Below are 16,533 nucleotides of genomic sequence, written 5' to 3'. Positions count from 1 at the left end.
ATAATTCAATCTGAGAAAATTGCACTTTGCTAGAAATAATGGCTACAAAAGAAAACCACAAAAACAAAACCTTTACGAGTACAATTTGTATTTGACTTGCCAATTATTATTATTATTTTTTTGTCCTTTTAGGGCTGTACTAGAGGCATATGGAGATTCCCAGACTAGGGGTCCAATCAGAGCTGTAGTCACTGGCCTACACCACAGCCACAAGCAACACCAGATCCAAGCCATGTCTGCGACCTACACCACAGCTCACAGCAACGCTGGATCCATAACCCACTGTGCGAGGCCAGGGATTGAACCTGCAACCTCATGGTTCCTAGTTGGATTCATTTTCGCTATGCCATGACGGGAACTCCTAGTTTTTAACATAATAATTTTTCATATAAAAATTGATTCAATGAGTATAAATTTAATAAAAAATAAGTAAAATTGGGAAACAATAATGTATTTAATTGTGGGTTTTAGAATAATGGAAGTAAGCTGGCTTAAGTATAGTTGGTATAATTTCTCTTAGACATTTTTTTTTCCTTTTCAGGGCTACACTCACGGCATATGGAAGTTCCCAGGCTAGGGTTCAAATCAGAGCTACATTTGCTGGCCTATGCCACAGCCACAGCAATGAGGGATCTGAACCTCATCTGTGATCTTTACCACATCTCGCAGAAATGCTGGATCCCTGACCCAATGAGCAAGGCCAGGCATCGAACCCACATCCTCACGGATACTAGTTGGATTCATTTCTGCTGTGCCACAACAGCAACTCCACACATAGACATTTTAATTTGAATATTTAAGGACAGCAACTTCCAAAAGCAAGAGAAATTAGAATTTTTTGATTACAAATATGGAGATCTCATTTAAGATTGACTGTGATTATGGGGAAAAATATGGGGGAAGTAGCTCAGAGTCAGATAAAATCCTCCACTTATAGCAAAGTCTTATTACAAAGCTCCCTGAGTTAATGTAGTTTATTTATAAGGTACCAAACTGAGTTTGCCTGCTCTTCTTAAGGTGGTACATTAAGACAAGTGTCTCAGAGTTTCTGCTGTGGTGCAGTGGAAATGAATCTGACTAGTATCCTTGTAGATGTGGATCTGATACCTGGCCTTGTTCAGTGGGTCAGAGATCTGGCGTTGCTGTGAGCTGTGGTGTAGGTTGCAGATGCAGCTTGGATCCTGCATTGCTGTGGCTTCAGCATAGGACAGCAGTTGTAGTTCCAATTCAACCACTAGCCTGGGAACTTCCACATGCTGTGGGTGTGGCCTTAAAAAGCAAAAAAAAAAAAAAAAGACAAAGTTCCCAACACATGAACAGGAATTCCTGCAGGTGACTGTCCACAAAGGCTCCAAGTTTTTGATGCAGAATGGGGTAAAGCTGAGCTACATAGAATTTTCAGAGGAATTTCATTTTAGACACCATTGAAACTATAACTTGATGCCTGTGAATGTCTATATTTCACCACTAGATGTCACAGGAAGGTAAACAGTTACTGAACAGATTGTGGTGTTTTGGGAGTTTTCCATGGAAAAAAAAAGGGTGCTATGAATATATTTTTTCTGTGTTTGCTCCTAAAAACCTGATAGTATCAGACACCTCTTGCACCCTACTTCACATCTTCTCAGTCTATTTTCCCTGCCCCCCGACCCCCAGCTCTTGCTAAGGCATCAGGTTAGAGAACCTAACTTCAGCTGTACAGCATATGTTTGACATTTTTTTGCACTAAGGCTTTTCTCATGATGTGGTTGGGACACCTGTGAACAGCTGCTTATGACATTTGGATGCTCAAAACTGCAAGTGTGGGGGTATTAACATTCCACAGGAAACACTTCCCTATGAGGGGATAGGGATCATGGCTATGTGCTCCCCTCCTATCCCTCAGACTGACAACACTGAGACAGTCATTCATAGCCATAGCAACAGTCTCAGAAGTCCAGATACCTAGAAGATCTCTGTTGAAAAAACACATTTGAAAATCAATAAGACTTTGAAAGGTGAAAGAGGTAAAGTGAGGATTTTGAAAAGTGAATTTATTCAGTGTTGTGGGCTGAAATGTCTCCCTAAAACTCAAGCCCTAAGTCCCAGTATCTCAGAACACAGCAGTCTTTGGAGATAGGCCCTTTACAGAGGCAATTAAATTAAAATGAAGCTAGAGTTCCCTGGTGGTTCACTGGGTTAAGGATCTGGCCTTGTCACTGATGTGGCATGGTTTCGATTCCTGGCCTTGGAACTTCTGCATGTCATGGCACAGCCCTTCCACCCAAAATAAACAAAAAAGAAATCAACCCCCCACCTGAAACTGTTAGGATGGCTCCCAATCTATTCTGAATGGTATCCTTATAAGAAGAGGAAATTTGGACACAAAGGAGTGAAGTGGGATGTGTGTACACAGAGGAAAGATGATGCCAGGACATAGCAAGAAAATGGCCATGGTGATGCAAGGACATATTATTTTTTGTGGGTCAATTTCTGCTGTACAGCAAAGTGACCCAGTCATATGAATATACGTACGTTCCCTTTCTTATATTATCTCCATCATGGTCTATCCCAAGAGACTGGATATAGTTCCCTGTGCTTTATGCAGCAGGACCTCATTGTTGATCCATTAAAAACGTGAATGGTTAGATCTACTAACCCCAAACTCACCATCCATCCCATTCCCTCCCCTCTCCCCTTGGCTACCACAATTCTGCTCTCTCTGTCTGTGAGTCTGTTTCTGTTTTGTAGATAGGTTCATTTGTGCCATATCTTAGATTCCACATATTAGTGACATCAAATGCCATTTGTCTTTCTGACTTATTTCAATTAGTATGAGAATCTCAGGTTGCATCCGTGTTGCTGCAAATGGCATTACTTCATTCTTTTTTATGGCTGAGTTGTATTCCATTGTGTATATGTACCATATCTTCTTAATCCATTCATCTGTCGATGGACATCTAGGTTGTTTCCATGTCTTGGCTATTGTGAATTGTGCTTCTATGAACGTAGGGGTGCACATATCCTTTTGGATTGTCTGGGTATATGCCCAGGAGTGGGATTGCTGGGTCACACGGTAGTTCTATATTCAGTTTTCTGAGGAACTTCCATACTGTTGTCCATAGTGGTTGTTAAGCTTTTAAAACAGAATTTCCTCTGTGTGTGATTCTTGAGCAACTAGCCTATTTGTTGATCTGCCAACTTCCCTTTATGATGAATTATTTCTCTCTGTGTTCTCTAATTGTGGATTGTGGCCTCATATTAGTTTTCTTCTAGATGATTAGTCACTAAGCAAGGTAGCCCAGTAAAGAACCATGTTAGAATTGCAGGAAAATAATTAAAATTTTAGGCAGCATTTTCAGAACATATTATGGAAAATCAAAGTCTTCTTAAAATAGCTTATTTTATTTTTAAATTTTATTGAAGTATGGTTGATTTACAATGTTGTGTTAATTTATACTGTATAGCAAAATACTGCAGTTATTATAGATGTAAGTACATTCTTTTTCATATCCTTTTCCATGAATGGTTTATCATAAGATATAGAATATAATTCCCTGTGTTATACAGTAGGACCTTACTATTTATTTATTTATTTATTTATTTATTGTATTTTGCCTTTTCTAGGGCTGCTCCCGCGGCATATGGAGGTTCCCAGGCTAGGGGTCCAATCAGATGGAGCTGTGGCCGCCAGCCTATGCCAGAGCCACAGCAACGTGGGATCTGAGCTGCATCTGCGACCTACACCACAGCTCATAGCAACACCAGATCCCTAACCCACTGAGCAAAGCCAGGGATTGAACCTCATGGTTCCTAGTCAGATTCGTTAACCACTGCGCCACAACGGGAACTCCATTTTTAATTTATTTTATATATAAGAGTTTGCACCTGCTAATCCCAAACTCTCAATTCATCCACCCTTCCCTTCTCTTTGGCAACCACAAGTCTGTTCTTTATACCTGTGAGTCTGTGTTTATTTTGTAGATATGTTCATTTGTGTTATATTTTAGATTCCACATATAGGAAATATCATATGGTATTTATCTTTCTCTGACTTACTTCACTTAGTATGATAATCTCTAGATCCATCCATATTGCTATGTATGGCATTATTTCATGCTTTTTTTTTTTTACTGCTGAGTAATATTCCATTGTATATATGTACCACATATTCTTTATCCACTCTTCTGTTGATGAATATTTAGGTTGCTTTCATGTCTTGACTATGGTGAATAGTATGGCAATGAACATTGGGGTGCATGTATCTTTTCCAGTTATAGTTTTCTCAGGACGTATGCCCAGGAGTAGGATTGCAAGATCATACGGTAATTCTAGTTTTAGTTTTTTGAGGAACATCTATATGTTTTTTTCATAGTGGCTGCACCAATTTATGTCCCAATGAACAGTGTTAGAAGGTCTCCTTTTTTCCACGCCTTCTCTAGCATTTGTTATTTGTAGACTTTCTTTTTAAAATAGTGTTTGTGGTGGATGCTCTTAAGGAGAATTTTGAGTAGACATATGGCAACTTATAGATGCCTTCACCTACTTTCTTATTATAAGGCCCTCACAAAGTAAACCAGGAAAAAAGGATATTAAATGCAATTGGTACAAGAAGAGACACCTGACAGATGTATTAACTATTTTCTTATTATCTAGAGATTACTAAAACTAGTAAGAACTATTAAGCATCAGGGGCAAGAAAATGTTCTCTGGCCATCTGAGATTCTCATCAGCTTCTTATTTTGAGTGACATCTAACACACAGGTGTTATATGAATGGACAAAAAGCACATGAAAAGATGCTCAACATCACTAATTTTTAGAGAAATGCAAATCAAAACTACAATGAGGTATCACTTTACACTAGTCGGAATGGCCATCAAAAAAACTATAAACAATAAATGCTGCAGAGGGTGTGAAGAAAAGAGGACCCTCCTACACTGTTGGCTGGAATGTAAATTGGTACAGTCACTATGGAAAAAGTATAAAATTCCTCAAAAAATAAAAATAAAACTATCATATAATCCTGCAAACCCACTCCTGGCGTATATTCTGAGAAAAACTCTATTTTTTTTTGTGGGGGTACTTAATTAATTAATTTTTTTGAGCTACAGTTGATGTATAACTTTATATTAGCTTCAGGTATACAACATAATGATTTAATATTTGCATATATTACAAAGTGATCACCACAATAAATCTAGTCAACATACGTGTTACAAGTTTTTTTCTTATGGTGAGTTCTTTTAAGATTTACTCTCCTAGCAACTTTCAAATATGCACTACAGTGTTTCAAATGTAGTCTTTATGCTCTAAATTATGTCCCATGACTTATTTATTTATTGGGTGAGTTTTCATTTATTTTTTATGTCTTTTTAAAAATTAAAGTATAGTTGATTTACAATGTTGTGCCCATTTCTTCTGTACAGCAAAGTGACCCAGTCATACATATATATGCATTCTCTTTCTTATGTTATCTTCCATCATGTTCTGTCCCAAGAGACTGAATATAGTTCCCTGTGCTCTACAGTAGGACCTCATTACTTATACATTTTAAATGAAATAGTTTGGGAGTTCCCGTCATGGCGCAGTGGTTAACGAATCTGACAAGAAACCGTGAGGTTGCGGGTTCAATCCCTGGCCTCACTCAGTGGGTTAAGGATCCGGCGTCTCAGTGAACTGTGGTGTAGGTTGAAGACGCAGCTCGGATCCCGCATTGCTGTGGCTCTGGCATGGGCCTGAGGCTACAGCTCCGATTAGATCCCTAGCCTGGGAACCTCCATATGCTGCAGGTGCAGCCCTAGAAAAGGCAAAAAGACAAAAAAAAAAAAAAAGTAATAGTTTGCATCCAAAACTACCCCCAAACTCCCAGTTCCTCCTGCTCCTTCCCCACCCTCTTGGGAACCATAGGTCTATTCTTTATGTCTGTGAGTCTGAAAAAACAATAATTTGAAAAGATATATGCACCCCAGTGTTCACTGAAGCACTATTTACACTATCTAAGACATGGAAATATCTTAAATGTCCATTGATAGAGGAGTAGATAAAGAAGATGTAGTACATATATACAATGGAATATAGCTCTACCACAAAAATGAATGAAATCATGCCATTTTCAGCAACATGGATAGATCTAGAGATTCTCATACGAAGTGAAGTAAGTCAGACAGAGAAGGACAAATATCATATAAGATCACTTACATGTGAATATAATTAAAAATGATACAAAAGAACTTATAAAATAGAAAGAAACCCACAGATTTTGAAATCAAAGTTATGGTTACCATAGGGGAAACTGTGGGGTAGGGGGATTAAACCGGAAGGATGGGAATAACATATACACACTTCTGTATATAGAATAGATAATTAACAAGGACCTCCTGCATAGCACAGGGAGGTCTACTAAATAGTCTGTAATAAGGTATGGGGGAAGAAAGAATGGAATCCTGTTTGCCACTCTGGGTTCCCTTTTCTTTTTTGTTTGGTCCCCTAAGGGATTTCCCTTATTTCACTGTGAATGTAGCTATGCATTCAAAAAAAGAATCAAAAGGCATTTTTAGTCTTTTTTTTTTTTTTTTTTTTTTTTGGCTGACCTGGGGCATCTAGAGTTCTTGGGCCAGGGAGCAGGTCTGAGCCAAAGTTGTGACCTACACTACAGCTGCAGCTACAGTAAAGCAGGATTCCTAACCCACTGCATGGGGCTGGGGAATCCAACCTGAGTCCCAGCTCACCAGAGAGGCTGCCAATCCCATTGCACCACAGAGGAAACTTCCAAAGACATTAAAAAAATCTTGCATTTCTGGGTCAAGTTATTCAGTGTGCCATCTTGTCAGAAATAAAGTCTGTAACTTTTATATATTTACACATGGGAATCCAAGAATCACAAGAGAAAACAACACCTTAGGTTTGAAAGTGAATCAGAAAGGAAGGACTATGATTAGAGTGAATGAGTTGGGACTATGAGAAGATGGGCTGGAATCCTGGGAGTTGAGATAAAGGCTAAGTGGGGAATGACTGGGAAGCAATGGGAGAGAGAGAAAGAAGGAGGAGCAAGGGGGGAAGAGGAGACCACACGGTGGGAAGGAGAGGAGCACAGTAAGACACAAAAACATTAGAGCCAGAAGTCATGTTGGAAAAGACTCAGTTCCTTCAACTCATTTTACACATGGGGAAACTGAGTGCAGAACGCTGATATGATTCCTCCAGTTCACAGCATCCGGCAGGGGTCCAGGAGTTCATCTTGATTCTCAGTGCAAAGCTCCTTTTAGTGGAAAAGATTGTGTGTGTGTGTGTGTGTGTGTGTGTGTGAAAGCACTCAGAAAGATGCAGGAAAAGATGTTGGAGGCCAGAAAGCCAAGAGAAAGCCGTGAAGAAGAGCGGCTGGGAAAATGAGGTCAGTAAGAGGCAGGTGGTAGAAGAGGCAGTGGATTTCTCTGGAAGGGAAGTTGAGGTTTCTGTTGGGTGGGAGGAGGATGTCAGATGTGTGTGTCAGACTGTGTGGGGTTTTGCAGAGGAGGGAGGAATTCAAGAACTGTGATGGGGTTTGGAGGAGAACCAAGGAAGAGCTGTCAGAAAGAACCTGAGAATGCTGGTGGCCTAAGCACCAAGGAGTCAAGAAGAGGGATCCCCAGGGAGGTCTGGGGACACCAGCAAGAATACTGGACTCCCCTGGGATAGCCTGGATATGCTGCCAACTTGAGTTTTTATCAGGGTATATCCCACCGCTCCCTGTTTTCTCCTCTGGGGTTTCCTGGTCCAGAGAACACAAGTTATCAGTGATCTATAGAGCCACCTCCTCCTCTCCCAGTTCTCTCCATCCCCTGATCCCCATCATGGTTACCCACCCCCACTCCCCATGACCATTTTGTCTCCTGTTGGAGGCTCCCCAGTTCTGCTCTTTCTCAGCTCCCACAGTTCTAAGTATTCCTCAGTCAGGTCCTGAGAAGCCCCTATCTTTTCTTCTCCTTCAGGCCATGTCTTTCATCCACCAGTGTAGCGGAGCTGGCTGGGAAGCTGCAGATCCACAGCGGGACCAGGACCCAAGTACCAACTCCCCTGTCCCTGATCAGGATCAACTCTGCCCAGAGGACCTGAGCCAACGAAGCTTGCACCTCTGTTCCACTGCTCTCTCCTATCCTCCTCTTCTTCCCTTTCAGCTTCTTTTTCCTTCTCCTCCCCTCCCACCTTCTGCCTCTTTCCTCTTCCTCTTTCTCCTCCTTCTCCATCTGTTATGTCCCTGGGTATCTCTGACCAGCTCCCAACTCTTTGGTCCTAGACTTCATTCCTCATTTAACTCTATTTCCTCTTCTTCCCATCCAAACTCAAACTCCCTCTTCCTCATGTTGCCCAGTCCACAATGAAGGGTATAAGCACAGGTGGCTACATAATTTTGGGTGTCCAGTACAACCCAGTAAATATGGAGCCTCATATGTAAAATGCAAGAAAGTAAGTTTTTTTTTTTTTAAAGAAAGGAAGTATTTTTAATTGTTCTAAAATATAAACATTTTTCCTCTTTTTTTGGAAGTCATCCTCTCTCTCTCTCAAAACCTGTGATGGTAGATTTTTTAAAAATTTGTTTTAATTTGCTCATATGACTCTCTCTTGGGCAAGGGGACTCACAGGGCACATGCACATCCTTTTAGGTGCCTGTGGCCTCCATTCCTCTTGATTGTGTGTGTGTAACAGTACTTTTTGCAGACAGCTTGTGTAAAATATAGACACTGAGGTAAATGGTATTTTTATTTTTATTTTTGGGCCTGAAAATGGATATACTTTTTTCTTTTGCTAAGTTTTGTGTCAATTTCAGTTAGTTAGTCAGGAGTTAACTGGGATTGTGTTCTCTTGTTGTTCAACAGCCTTCAAAATCCTCTAGCATGACTTGGTTTGTAGGGTGGGGCTGTTTGTCAAAGCATTTTTCTTAATATCTGCTTCACTCTCAGGCTTTGGCATTTCCTTTGCTATGTGACCCAAGAAGATTTATGTCCATCCTGTTGCCTCTCTTCCAGCAGTGGGATGCTGGTTCTACCTGCGCTTGCTCATCTCCTTTTGAAGATGCATTCTTAGGCAGGTGCACTGGCCTTTAGTTTGGGGCTTGGGCCTTGGGCCTTCTAAGCATTCCTGCCTTCTCCAGCAGTATGGACTGTCTAATAGTTGGGTGTTTCCGTGTCCCTCCCCCACTTTTCCTCCCCCAGCTGCTGTGTGTCTCCACCCGTATCCTGAGCAATAGAGTTTTTGGTCTTCCCTCCCACCTTGCCTCCCAGATCAAGGCTTTTTTTTTTTTTTTTTTCTATGTGGTAGATGAGGAAGAAGATCTGGTTGGGACTTCCTGCCTTTCTCATGCAATAGAGAGGACTGTGCCAGGGGAGAGGATTTCTCTGGCCTATATCCTTGACGCCAAGCTTTCAGGAGCCCCTGGTGAGGTCCATGGAAAAAAGCCTAGAGACATAAGTGAATTTCCCTTGTCTGTGACTCTCAGCTGTTCTCTGTACTCAGCTTGCCTCTAGAATTTTTTTTAAACAATTTTAGCTGAATTATTCTTACTTTCTTATACAGCATCTGACATCTGTCCCAAGTAAGCAAGGGTTTGTATCCCCTATTTTTTTGGTGGAGTCTGTCTTTCCTTAGATTTTGGGTTAATTGGTTTCCCTGATACTTCAGTGCTGTGATGGACTCAAGAGAAGTTGTGAATTTGGTTATCTAGCTTTTTAAAAATTATAGCAGTGGAGTTCCCGTCGTGGTGCAGTGGAAATGAATCCGACTAGGAACCATGAGGTTGTGGGTTCGATCCCTGGTCTCCTTCAGTGGGTAGAGGATCTGGCGTTGCCGTGAGCTGTGGTGTGGGTCACCGACACGACTTGGATCTGGCATTGCTGTGGCTGTGGCATAGGCGGGCAGCTGTAGTTCCGATTCAACCCCTAGCCTGGGAACCTCCATGTGCCATGGGTGTGGCCCTGGAAAGGCAAAAGACAAAAAAAAAAAAAAGGATGGGAGTGAAAGTCTTTCCAGCTTTTTATTTTAATCTCATCTTTCAAAAAGTTTTCCTCCTTGAATTAATCTGCATAATTTCTTTTTACTTGTAAACAAAAAAAAATAACAGAACAAATAGTCTAAATACATTTTTCCAGGTGATAAAAAGAACAAACAAATATTTAAGAGCTACTAAAAAATTATAAACACCATGAAAGTGGTGGGTTGGCATTTCCAGCAGAGACCAGCTTATGATATGGCAAACATGGACTATACAAACAAGACCAATAAAAAGAGAATCTTGGATAAATGATTCCAGACTACTCTATTAACTTCACTTCCTATATATTCTCAGTGTTTTTTTAAGTATTGACTGCCAAACACTTCTCTAGCAGATTCAGGATCCGTAAAGAATTGCAATTTGGGGCCTGCAACTCTGGCAAGCCTAGTGCAAGCAGGAGAGCCCCATTCAGTTCTCCTGATTTTACTTTTTTTCTGTTTTTGGGAGGGGGTGCACCCATGGCATTTGGAGATTCCCAGACTAGCAGTATAATTGGAGCTGTACCTGCTGGCCTACACTACAGCTACAACAATGCAGCATCCGAGTTGCATCTGCGACCTATACCACGGCTCATGGCAATGAGGGATCCTTAACCCACTGAGCAAGGTCAGGGATCAAACCTGTGTCCTCATGGATGCTAGTCAGATTCATTAACTGCTGAGCCATGACGGGAACTTCTCTCCTGACTCTACTTAATTGAGGTGTATGTTTATTTATTTTTGCATCAGTAATAGGAGAACAACAATGGACCCTCTGTGTAAACTTCATGCTTTTTTAGCATGTACTTTTATCCTAAGTAAAACTGTATAACTTTTTCATTTCATCAAGTAAGTTTACAAGTAATGCTTTCTATTATCTTAAAACCTTTTTTATGTTGAAGAGTGCTGTAATTAAAAAAAGTTTTACCAATTTATGCAATTATTCAAAAATACTCATTGATGAGTTCCCTTATGGTTCACAGAGTAAGGGTCTGGTGTTGTCACTGCTATGGCTCTGGTTACAGCTGCAGTGTGGGTTCCCTTCCGCATGCCGTGGGTGTGGCCAAAAAAACACTTATTGAGTACCTGCTACTTGCCAGGCACCCTATTAGATGTTGTGGATCCAGTACAGTAGGGGTTGTTAAAAAGAAAACCACACCCACTCTTTAGAAATAGGTTATATCATGATGGGGAGTGAGATATATCCAAAGGTCAAATAAGCTATGTGTAAAAATGATGTCTGTTGTGAGTATATTATTACATAAATAAAAACCAGAAGTCGTGAAGAAAAAGAAGAAGGAGAAAACCACAGGTCCAAAATAAAACCAGAAGTCATGAAAAAAAAAAAAAAAGAAAACCACACGTCCAATTAAATATGCTAATTAATGTCCAGGATACCTAATCCAGACTCAATATCTGACTTAATTGCAGTTTTTTGCCTTCCCCAGAAATGTATCTGAATCAACCAGTTTGGAATTTTCTGGTCAGCACCAATGAGGTCATCTGTCAGGTAGGCCCTCTCTATCCCTTGATGGATAAGAGGCAGTCTGCTTGAAAAATCCCCTCAAAAGATGGCCTGGCCTAAAATCATCCTTTCATCTCCTTTACTAGTAGCTCCTTTGCTGCTGCATCCTTCTTCTTATCAAAACCTTACATTTTGTACTATTCCTCTGAGATCGCTTCTAGTTGCTGAATGGGATGCTGACCAGTTCATGACTCATTGAATAAAGCCAGTTGGATCTTCAAATGTACTCAGTTGATCTTTAAAAAAAAAAAAAACTATACATCTAACATCCAAGGCAACCTCTGAAGTTAAGATTTTGAATAGGGAGTTCCCGTCGTGGCGCAGTGGTTAACGAATCCGAGTAGGAACCATGAGGTTGCGGGTTCGGTCCCTGCCCTTGCTCAGTGGGTTAAGGATCCGTCGTTGCCGTGAGCTGTGGTGTAGGTTGCAGATGCGGCTCGGATCCTGCGTTGCTGTGGCTCTGGCGTAGGCTGGTGGCTATGGCTCCGATTAGACCCCTAGCCTGGGAACCTCCATATGCCGCAGGAGCGGCCCAAGAAATAGCAAAAAAAAAAAAAAAAAAAGATTTTGAACGGGCAAACAAAACAGTTAGGGGGTCACTGTTTTAGAAAATATTGTTTCATGCAGGTTTGTTTCTGTCTAGAGTTCGCACATATAAAAAATTTCAGGAAAGATTTATAATTTTTTTTTTTTTTGCTTTTTAGGGCCACACCTTTGGCACATGGAGGTTCCCAGGCTAGGGGTAGAATCAGAACTATAGCTGCCGGCCTCCACCACAGCCACAGCAACATGGGATCCGAGCCACATCTGCAACCTACACCACAGCTCACGGCAATGCCGGATCCTTAACCCACTGAGTGAGGCCAGGGATCGAACCCTCAACCTCATGGTTCCTAGTCAGATTCATTTTCCCTGCACCATGACGGGAATGCCAAGATTTATAATTCTTGTTTTAAGTGTTTTTCTTCCCAAGTGGACTAAAACTCCTCGAATAAAGTGATTGCCTTGTCAACCACTATATATTCACAAGTGTAGCAAGAATCTTGGATCCAGACAGGAACTAAGTAAGTGTTTGGTGAGTGAATAGATGTCAGAGCACATCAAACAGAGGATGTTTTTCTTTATATGTTTCCATGTTCCTGTGGTGTCTGCGTGGCTATTGGTTTTTCCCAAGGATAGTGGATTGGTGGTAGTTTATATCTTTCTCTGGGAAATCATAGGGAATTATGAAAAAGCTAATAAAGCAACTCATGAGAAGTTAAAGATGTGAATGAGGTGGGGATGAGAAAGAGAAAGAATAGTTGGGAAATACTAAAAAAGACAAGAGAGGGACAGAGTGACTGAGAAGAGCAGGGCCCTGAGAACATGTGGTAGGGTGCTCCGATGTCATTTGGTTTCATGCTTTTATTGCATGAACGAGATGAAAAGTCCTTAAAGGTAAACTGATTTTTCAATGCCGCATAAGACTTGGTCCACAGCCGTTAAACTGGGGGAAGCCGAACAGAATGGAGGCTGGTGACAAGGAGAGAAGCTGGCAGCCAGTGAGGAGAGTCAGAACTAGAGGGGAAATGAGCATCTGAATAGGGGATCCAGGGTTTAGGGAAGGAGCAGATTTTCTCCCCCAGACAGTGACGAAAGGGAAAGATTGTCTATCGGTAGGAGATGGAATCCAAAATAGAGGTATTATAGGGTAGGTTTGTTTAGAACAGAAATCAAAGACCAAATTTTCTGAGAGAAAGAACATCTGCAAACAAAATGCTGTTTCTGCAACTTCCATTGTTCCTGGTTTTCCTCCCAGGTGGTGACAATGAAGATGCTAAGGACTATGTTCAAGAAAATGTGTGTGTGTGTATGTGTGTGCACCTATTTGTAGGGGGTGGGTTCCCCAAGTTGGAGATTGAGAGTATTATTCTAGATCCATTCCAGTATCCCTGACTCCAGGTCTCTGGGTTGTTCTGAAAGTTGTGCTTAACGCATGGGGCCCTGGGGCAGGCAAATGTCTGCTGAGATATCTATGGCTTCCCTTTCCTCCAGATTCCGAGTTTCCCTTTTTGGCACCTTTCCTTCTTCGTTTTCTCTCCCTCCCAGTACCCCTACTTACTCTCTCTGTTCTTCTCCCCCAGGCTTCCAGGAGTCTATCTCCTTCAAACTCATTGCGATCTCATTATTTTACAACCATTCCTGCACACAAAATCTGGGCTCAAGCTGGTTGGGAGAGTTTCAGATGCAAGTTTGGGACAGCAGATTTGGCACTTTTGTTTACCTGTGGCCTTTGTCCAAGGGCAACTTTAGCAATGAGGAGTTGATGGAACTGCAAAAGTTATTTCATTTGTACTTCATTAGACTTGCTCATGTATTTCACAACCATGTCATTCAATGGAAGCTCAAATGTAAGTTCAGCCATCTCTCGATGGGGAGTGAGGATATGGTGGGAGCTGTGTATGTGCCTCACTGACTTTCTTATTTCTCTAAGAAACAGCCTCCACTCACTTCTGAACCTTACCTGTCCTACCACAGAACTGCAATTATGTTCTTTTGGGGAAGGAGTATAATCCAGACCCTGATTCCTCAAATGGTTCAAGACACCTGCTACTTTCAGAAGTGATTGTTTCATTGTCTGTAGGCTTGTGCTTTATTATAGGCCATCAGTGGTCATCTGTGAGCATTTTTCTCCTTGGCCTCTGACCAGATTCCCTCAGCTTTTTTGCTCTATGATTGACTCCTTAAAGTGTGATTTTATCCCCTGGCCAATCTCTTCAACAATCTCTGTCTATGCACTCAACGTAATCTAGTGCATTCCATTCGCTCTAGGTTATTATAACCCCCACTGTTTCACACTAAGTCCCTCCTTATTCTCTTGCCCACACCATTCATATGGCCTTCTTCAAACACTTTAATCTTCATCTCTTCCTGCATCTTCAACTACCACCAATTCCTCTTTCTCTGAAACTCTGGTCAAAACAATCTTGGTTTTAGTCTCCTAAATCTTCTAAACTGATTCCTTCTGCTTCAATCACCTTTTCATTCAACTCATTTCATTTTATTTTTTTGCTCCCTCTTTTCTCTAATTTACAACCCCTCTTCACCAGATCCCTTTGAGATACAGGAGGCAGGAGGCTGTGGGCTGCACCATGGTGAAGTGAGGGTTGCTTATCGAGGATCGGAGTTGCTGAGCTTTCAGAACAATTCATGGTTGCCCTCTCCAAAGGGTGGAACAAGGGCTCAGCTTATCAGCGTACTACTCGATTTGAAGTGAGTCACCTTGGAAATAATACATAGGACACTCAGTGACACCTGCCCATGTTTCCTCTTGGGTCTTCTTGATGCGGGGAAGGCAGATCTCCAGAGACAAGGTCAGCCCTGCACACTCCCTCCCTGAATTTTCTGTTCTAAAATCATACCTTCTCATCTTTCTAATAAGGATTCAAGAGCGAAAGGGGATAATGGGTCACAGATTCCTAGAGGTGGGAAAGGTGTGTTCATCTAAACCAATGTGAATATCTGAAACTTATCTGAATATCTTTTCTGTCATCTGCAATAAGACCAGAGGCCTGGCTGTCTCTTGGCCGCAGTCTTGGTCCTGGCCATCTGATGCTGTTTTGTCACATCTCTGGCTTCTACCCAAAGCCTATTTGGGTGATGTGGATGCAGGGTGAGTAGGAGCAGCAGGGCACTCAGAGAAGTGACATCCTGCCTAATCTTCGGATTTCCTTGGATGTGGCAGCTGGAGAGGTGTCTGGCCTGAGTTACTGGGTGAAGCATAGCAGCTTAGGCGGTCAGGACATCATCCTTTACTGGGTGAGAAAGAACTGGGGCCCAGCTGGGAATGGGAGTGGGTAGTCTTCAAGCAGAGCAGGAAAGCCAGATGAAAAATGTAGGATTCTAGGGACTCCAGACCCCCAAGGAACAAAAATAAAGATAAGAAATATGGATGTTGAGAATGAGAGCCCTGCAGATGTAGGAAGATGTTGAGGGTTAGATGAAGCATTCATCTTTGAGTCCAGATGAGAGAAGAAATAGGGAGGAAGGAGATTGTTGAGGCAGATACTTGAATAGCAAAGGAAGAGCAGGGGAGTGCAGTAGAGTGGTGTTGGGTTGGAAATGACACCCTTGTGCCCCAGTGCACAGGACAGCACAGCTCCGTGGGCTGGATCTTCTTGGCAGTGATTGTGTCCCTGGTGCTCCTGACAGGTCTTGCATTTTGGCATAGGAAGTGCTGGTGGGTTCTTTGTGTCCATCTTTCTTGCTTTTTTCCCCACTCCCCACTCGTCTGCCCATCTTTTTTTTTTTTCTTTCTCTCCTAAGTTCTCCTGCTCCCAATGCCCTTCCTTCTTATCCCTCAATTCTCACCTGCATCAGTGAAGCGATGGAAGTCACCTGTACAGTGACTTCCATCGCTGTTCTTAGCAGGACACACTGTGACTCTCCAAGTGCTCCTATCCCCTTGGAATGAGATCCCAGCAGCCCAGGAACTCAAGAGCTGTCTACACACAGTACAGTCATTATGTCCTTTCAACTCTCCTTGTTGTTTTTCTGCTTAATGATCAGTAGTCAATATAAACTAAAGTGTAATTTTGCACGATCTGTTCTAATCTGGTTTATGGGACTTAAAAATTCTAATTTTAATTCTGAGTAGAATGAAATCCTAGGAGCCTTCACATATTCAAATAAAATGGAGCATCAAGCTTTTCAGAAGTCACTTCCTCCAGAGGGTCTTCCCTGATTCACAAGTGGAAGCTGTCTCTGCCTCATCATAATCCCATCACAATGTAATGAAACTTCGCTAAAGTCCCTTCTCACTTCAGACCCTTTATTGCTACTATTTAGTTCTCTTTTACCCTTCTAATTTTAAGCTTCTGGAGAGCACGGACTATGTCTTTCTACTATTTGTATCCCTGTAAATTTGTCTTACCTGCATGTACTATGTTCTCAATAAAAATCTGTTTGGAATTTAAACTTCTTTGATTATTTTTCTTCATGCTGTCTTTGTAGTAGTTGAGACATTTGATGCTCTTCTGGTTAAAT

At 41.7% G+C, this 16,533-nt stretch overlaps 1 protein-coding gene across 1 annotated transcript; it reads left to right on the top strand.

Moving 5' to 3' along the window:
* Positions 13,264 to 15,961, top strand: LOC100156095 (T-cell surface glycoprotein CD1a). Its single transcript, XM_021090818.1, is given in 6 exon segments — positions 13,264 to 13,322; positions 13,630 to 13,898; positions 14,598 to 14,865; positions 15,051 to 15,306; positions 15,630 to 15,727; positions 15,814 to 15,961. Coding segments are annotated over 6 exon segments (1,098 nt in total).

This window comes from Sus scrofa, chromosome 4, assembly GCF_000003025.6.
Source record: "Sus scrofa isolate TJ Tabasco breed Duroc chromosome 4, Sscrofa11.1, whole genome shotgun sequence".
Lineage (NCBI taxonomy): Eukaryota > Metazoa > Chordata > Mammalia > Artiodactyla > Suidae > Sus > Sus scrofa.
The sequence above is the reverse complement of the archived record's forward strand: the minus strand, read 5'-3'. Positions and strand labels throughout refer to the sequence as shown.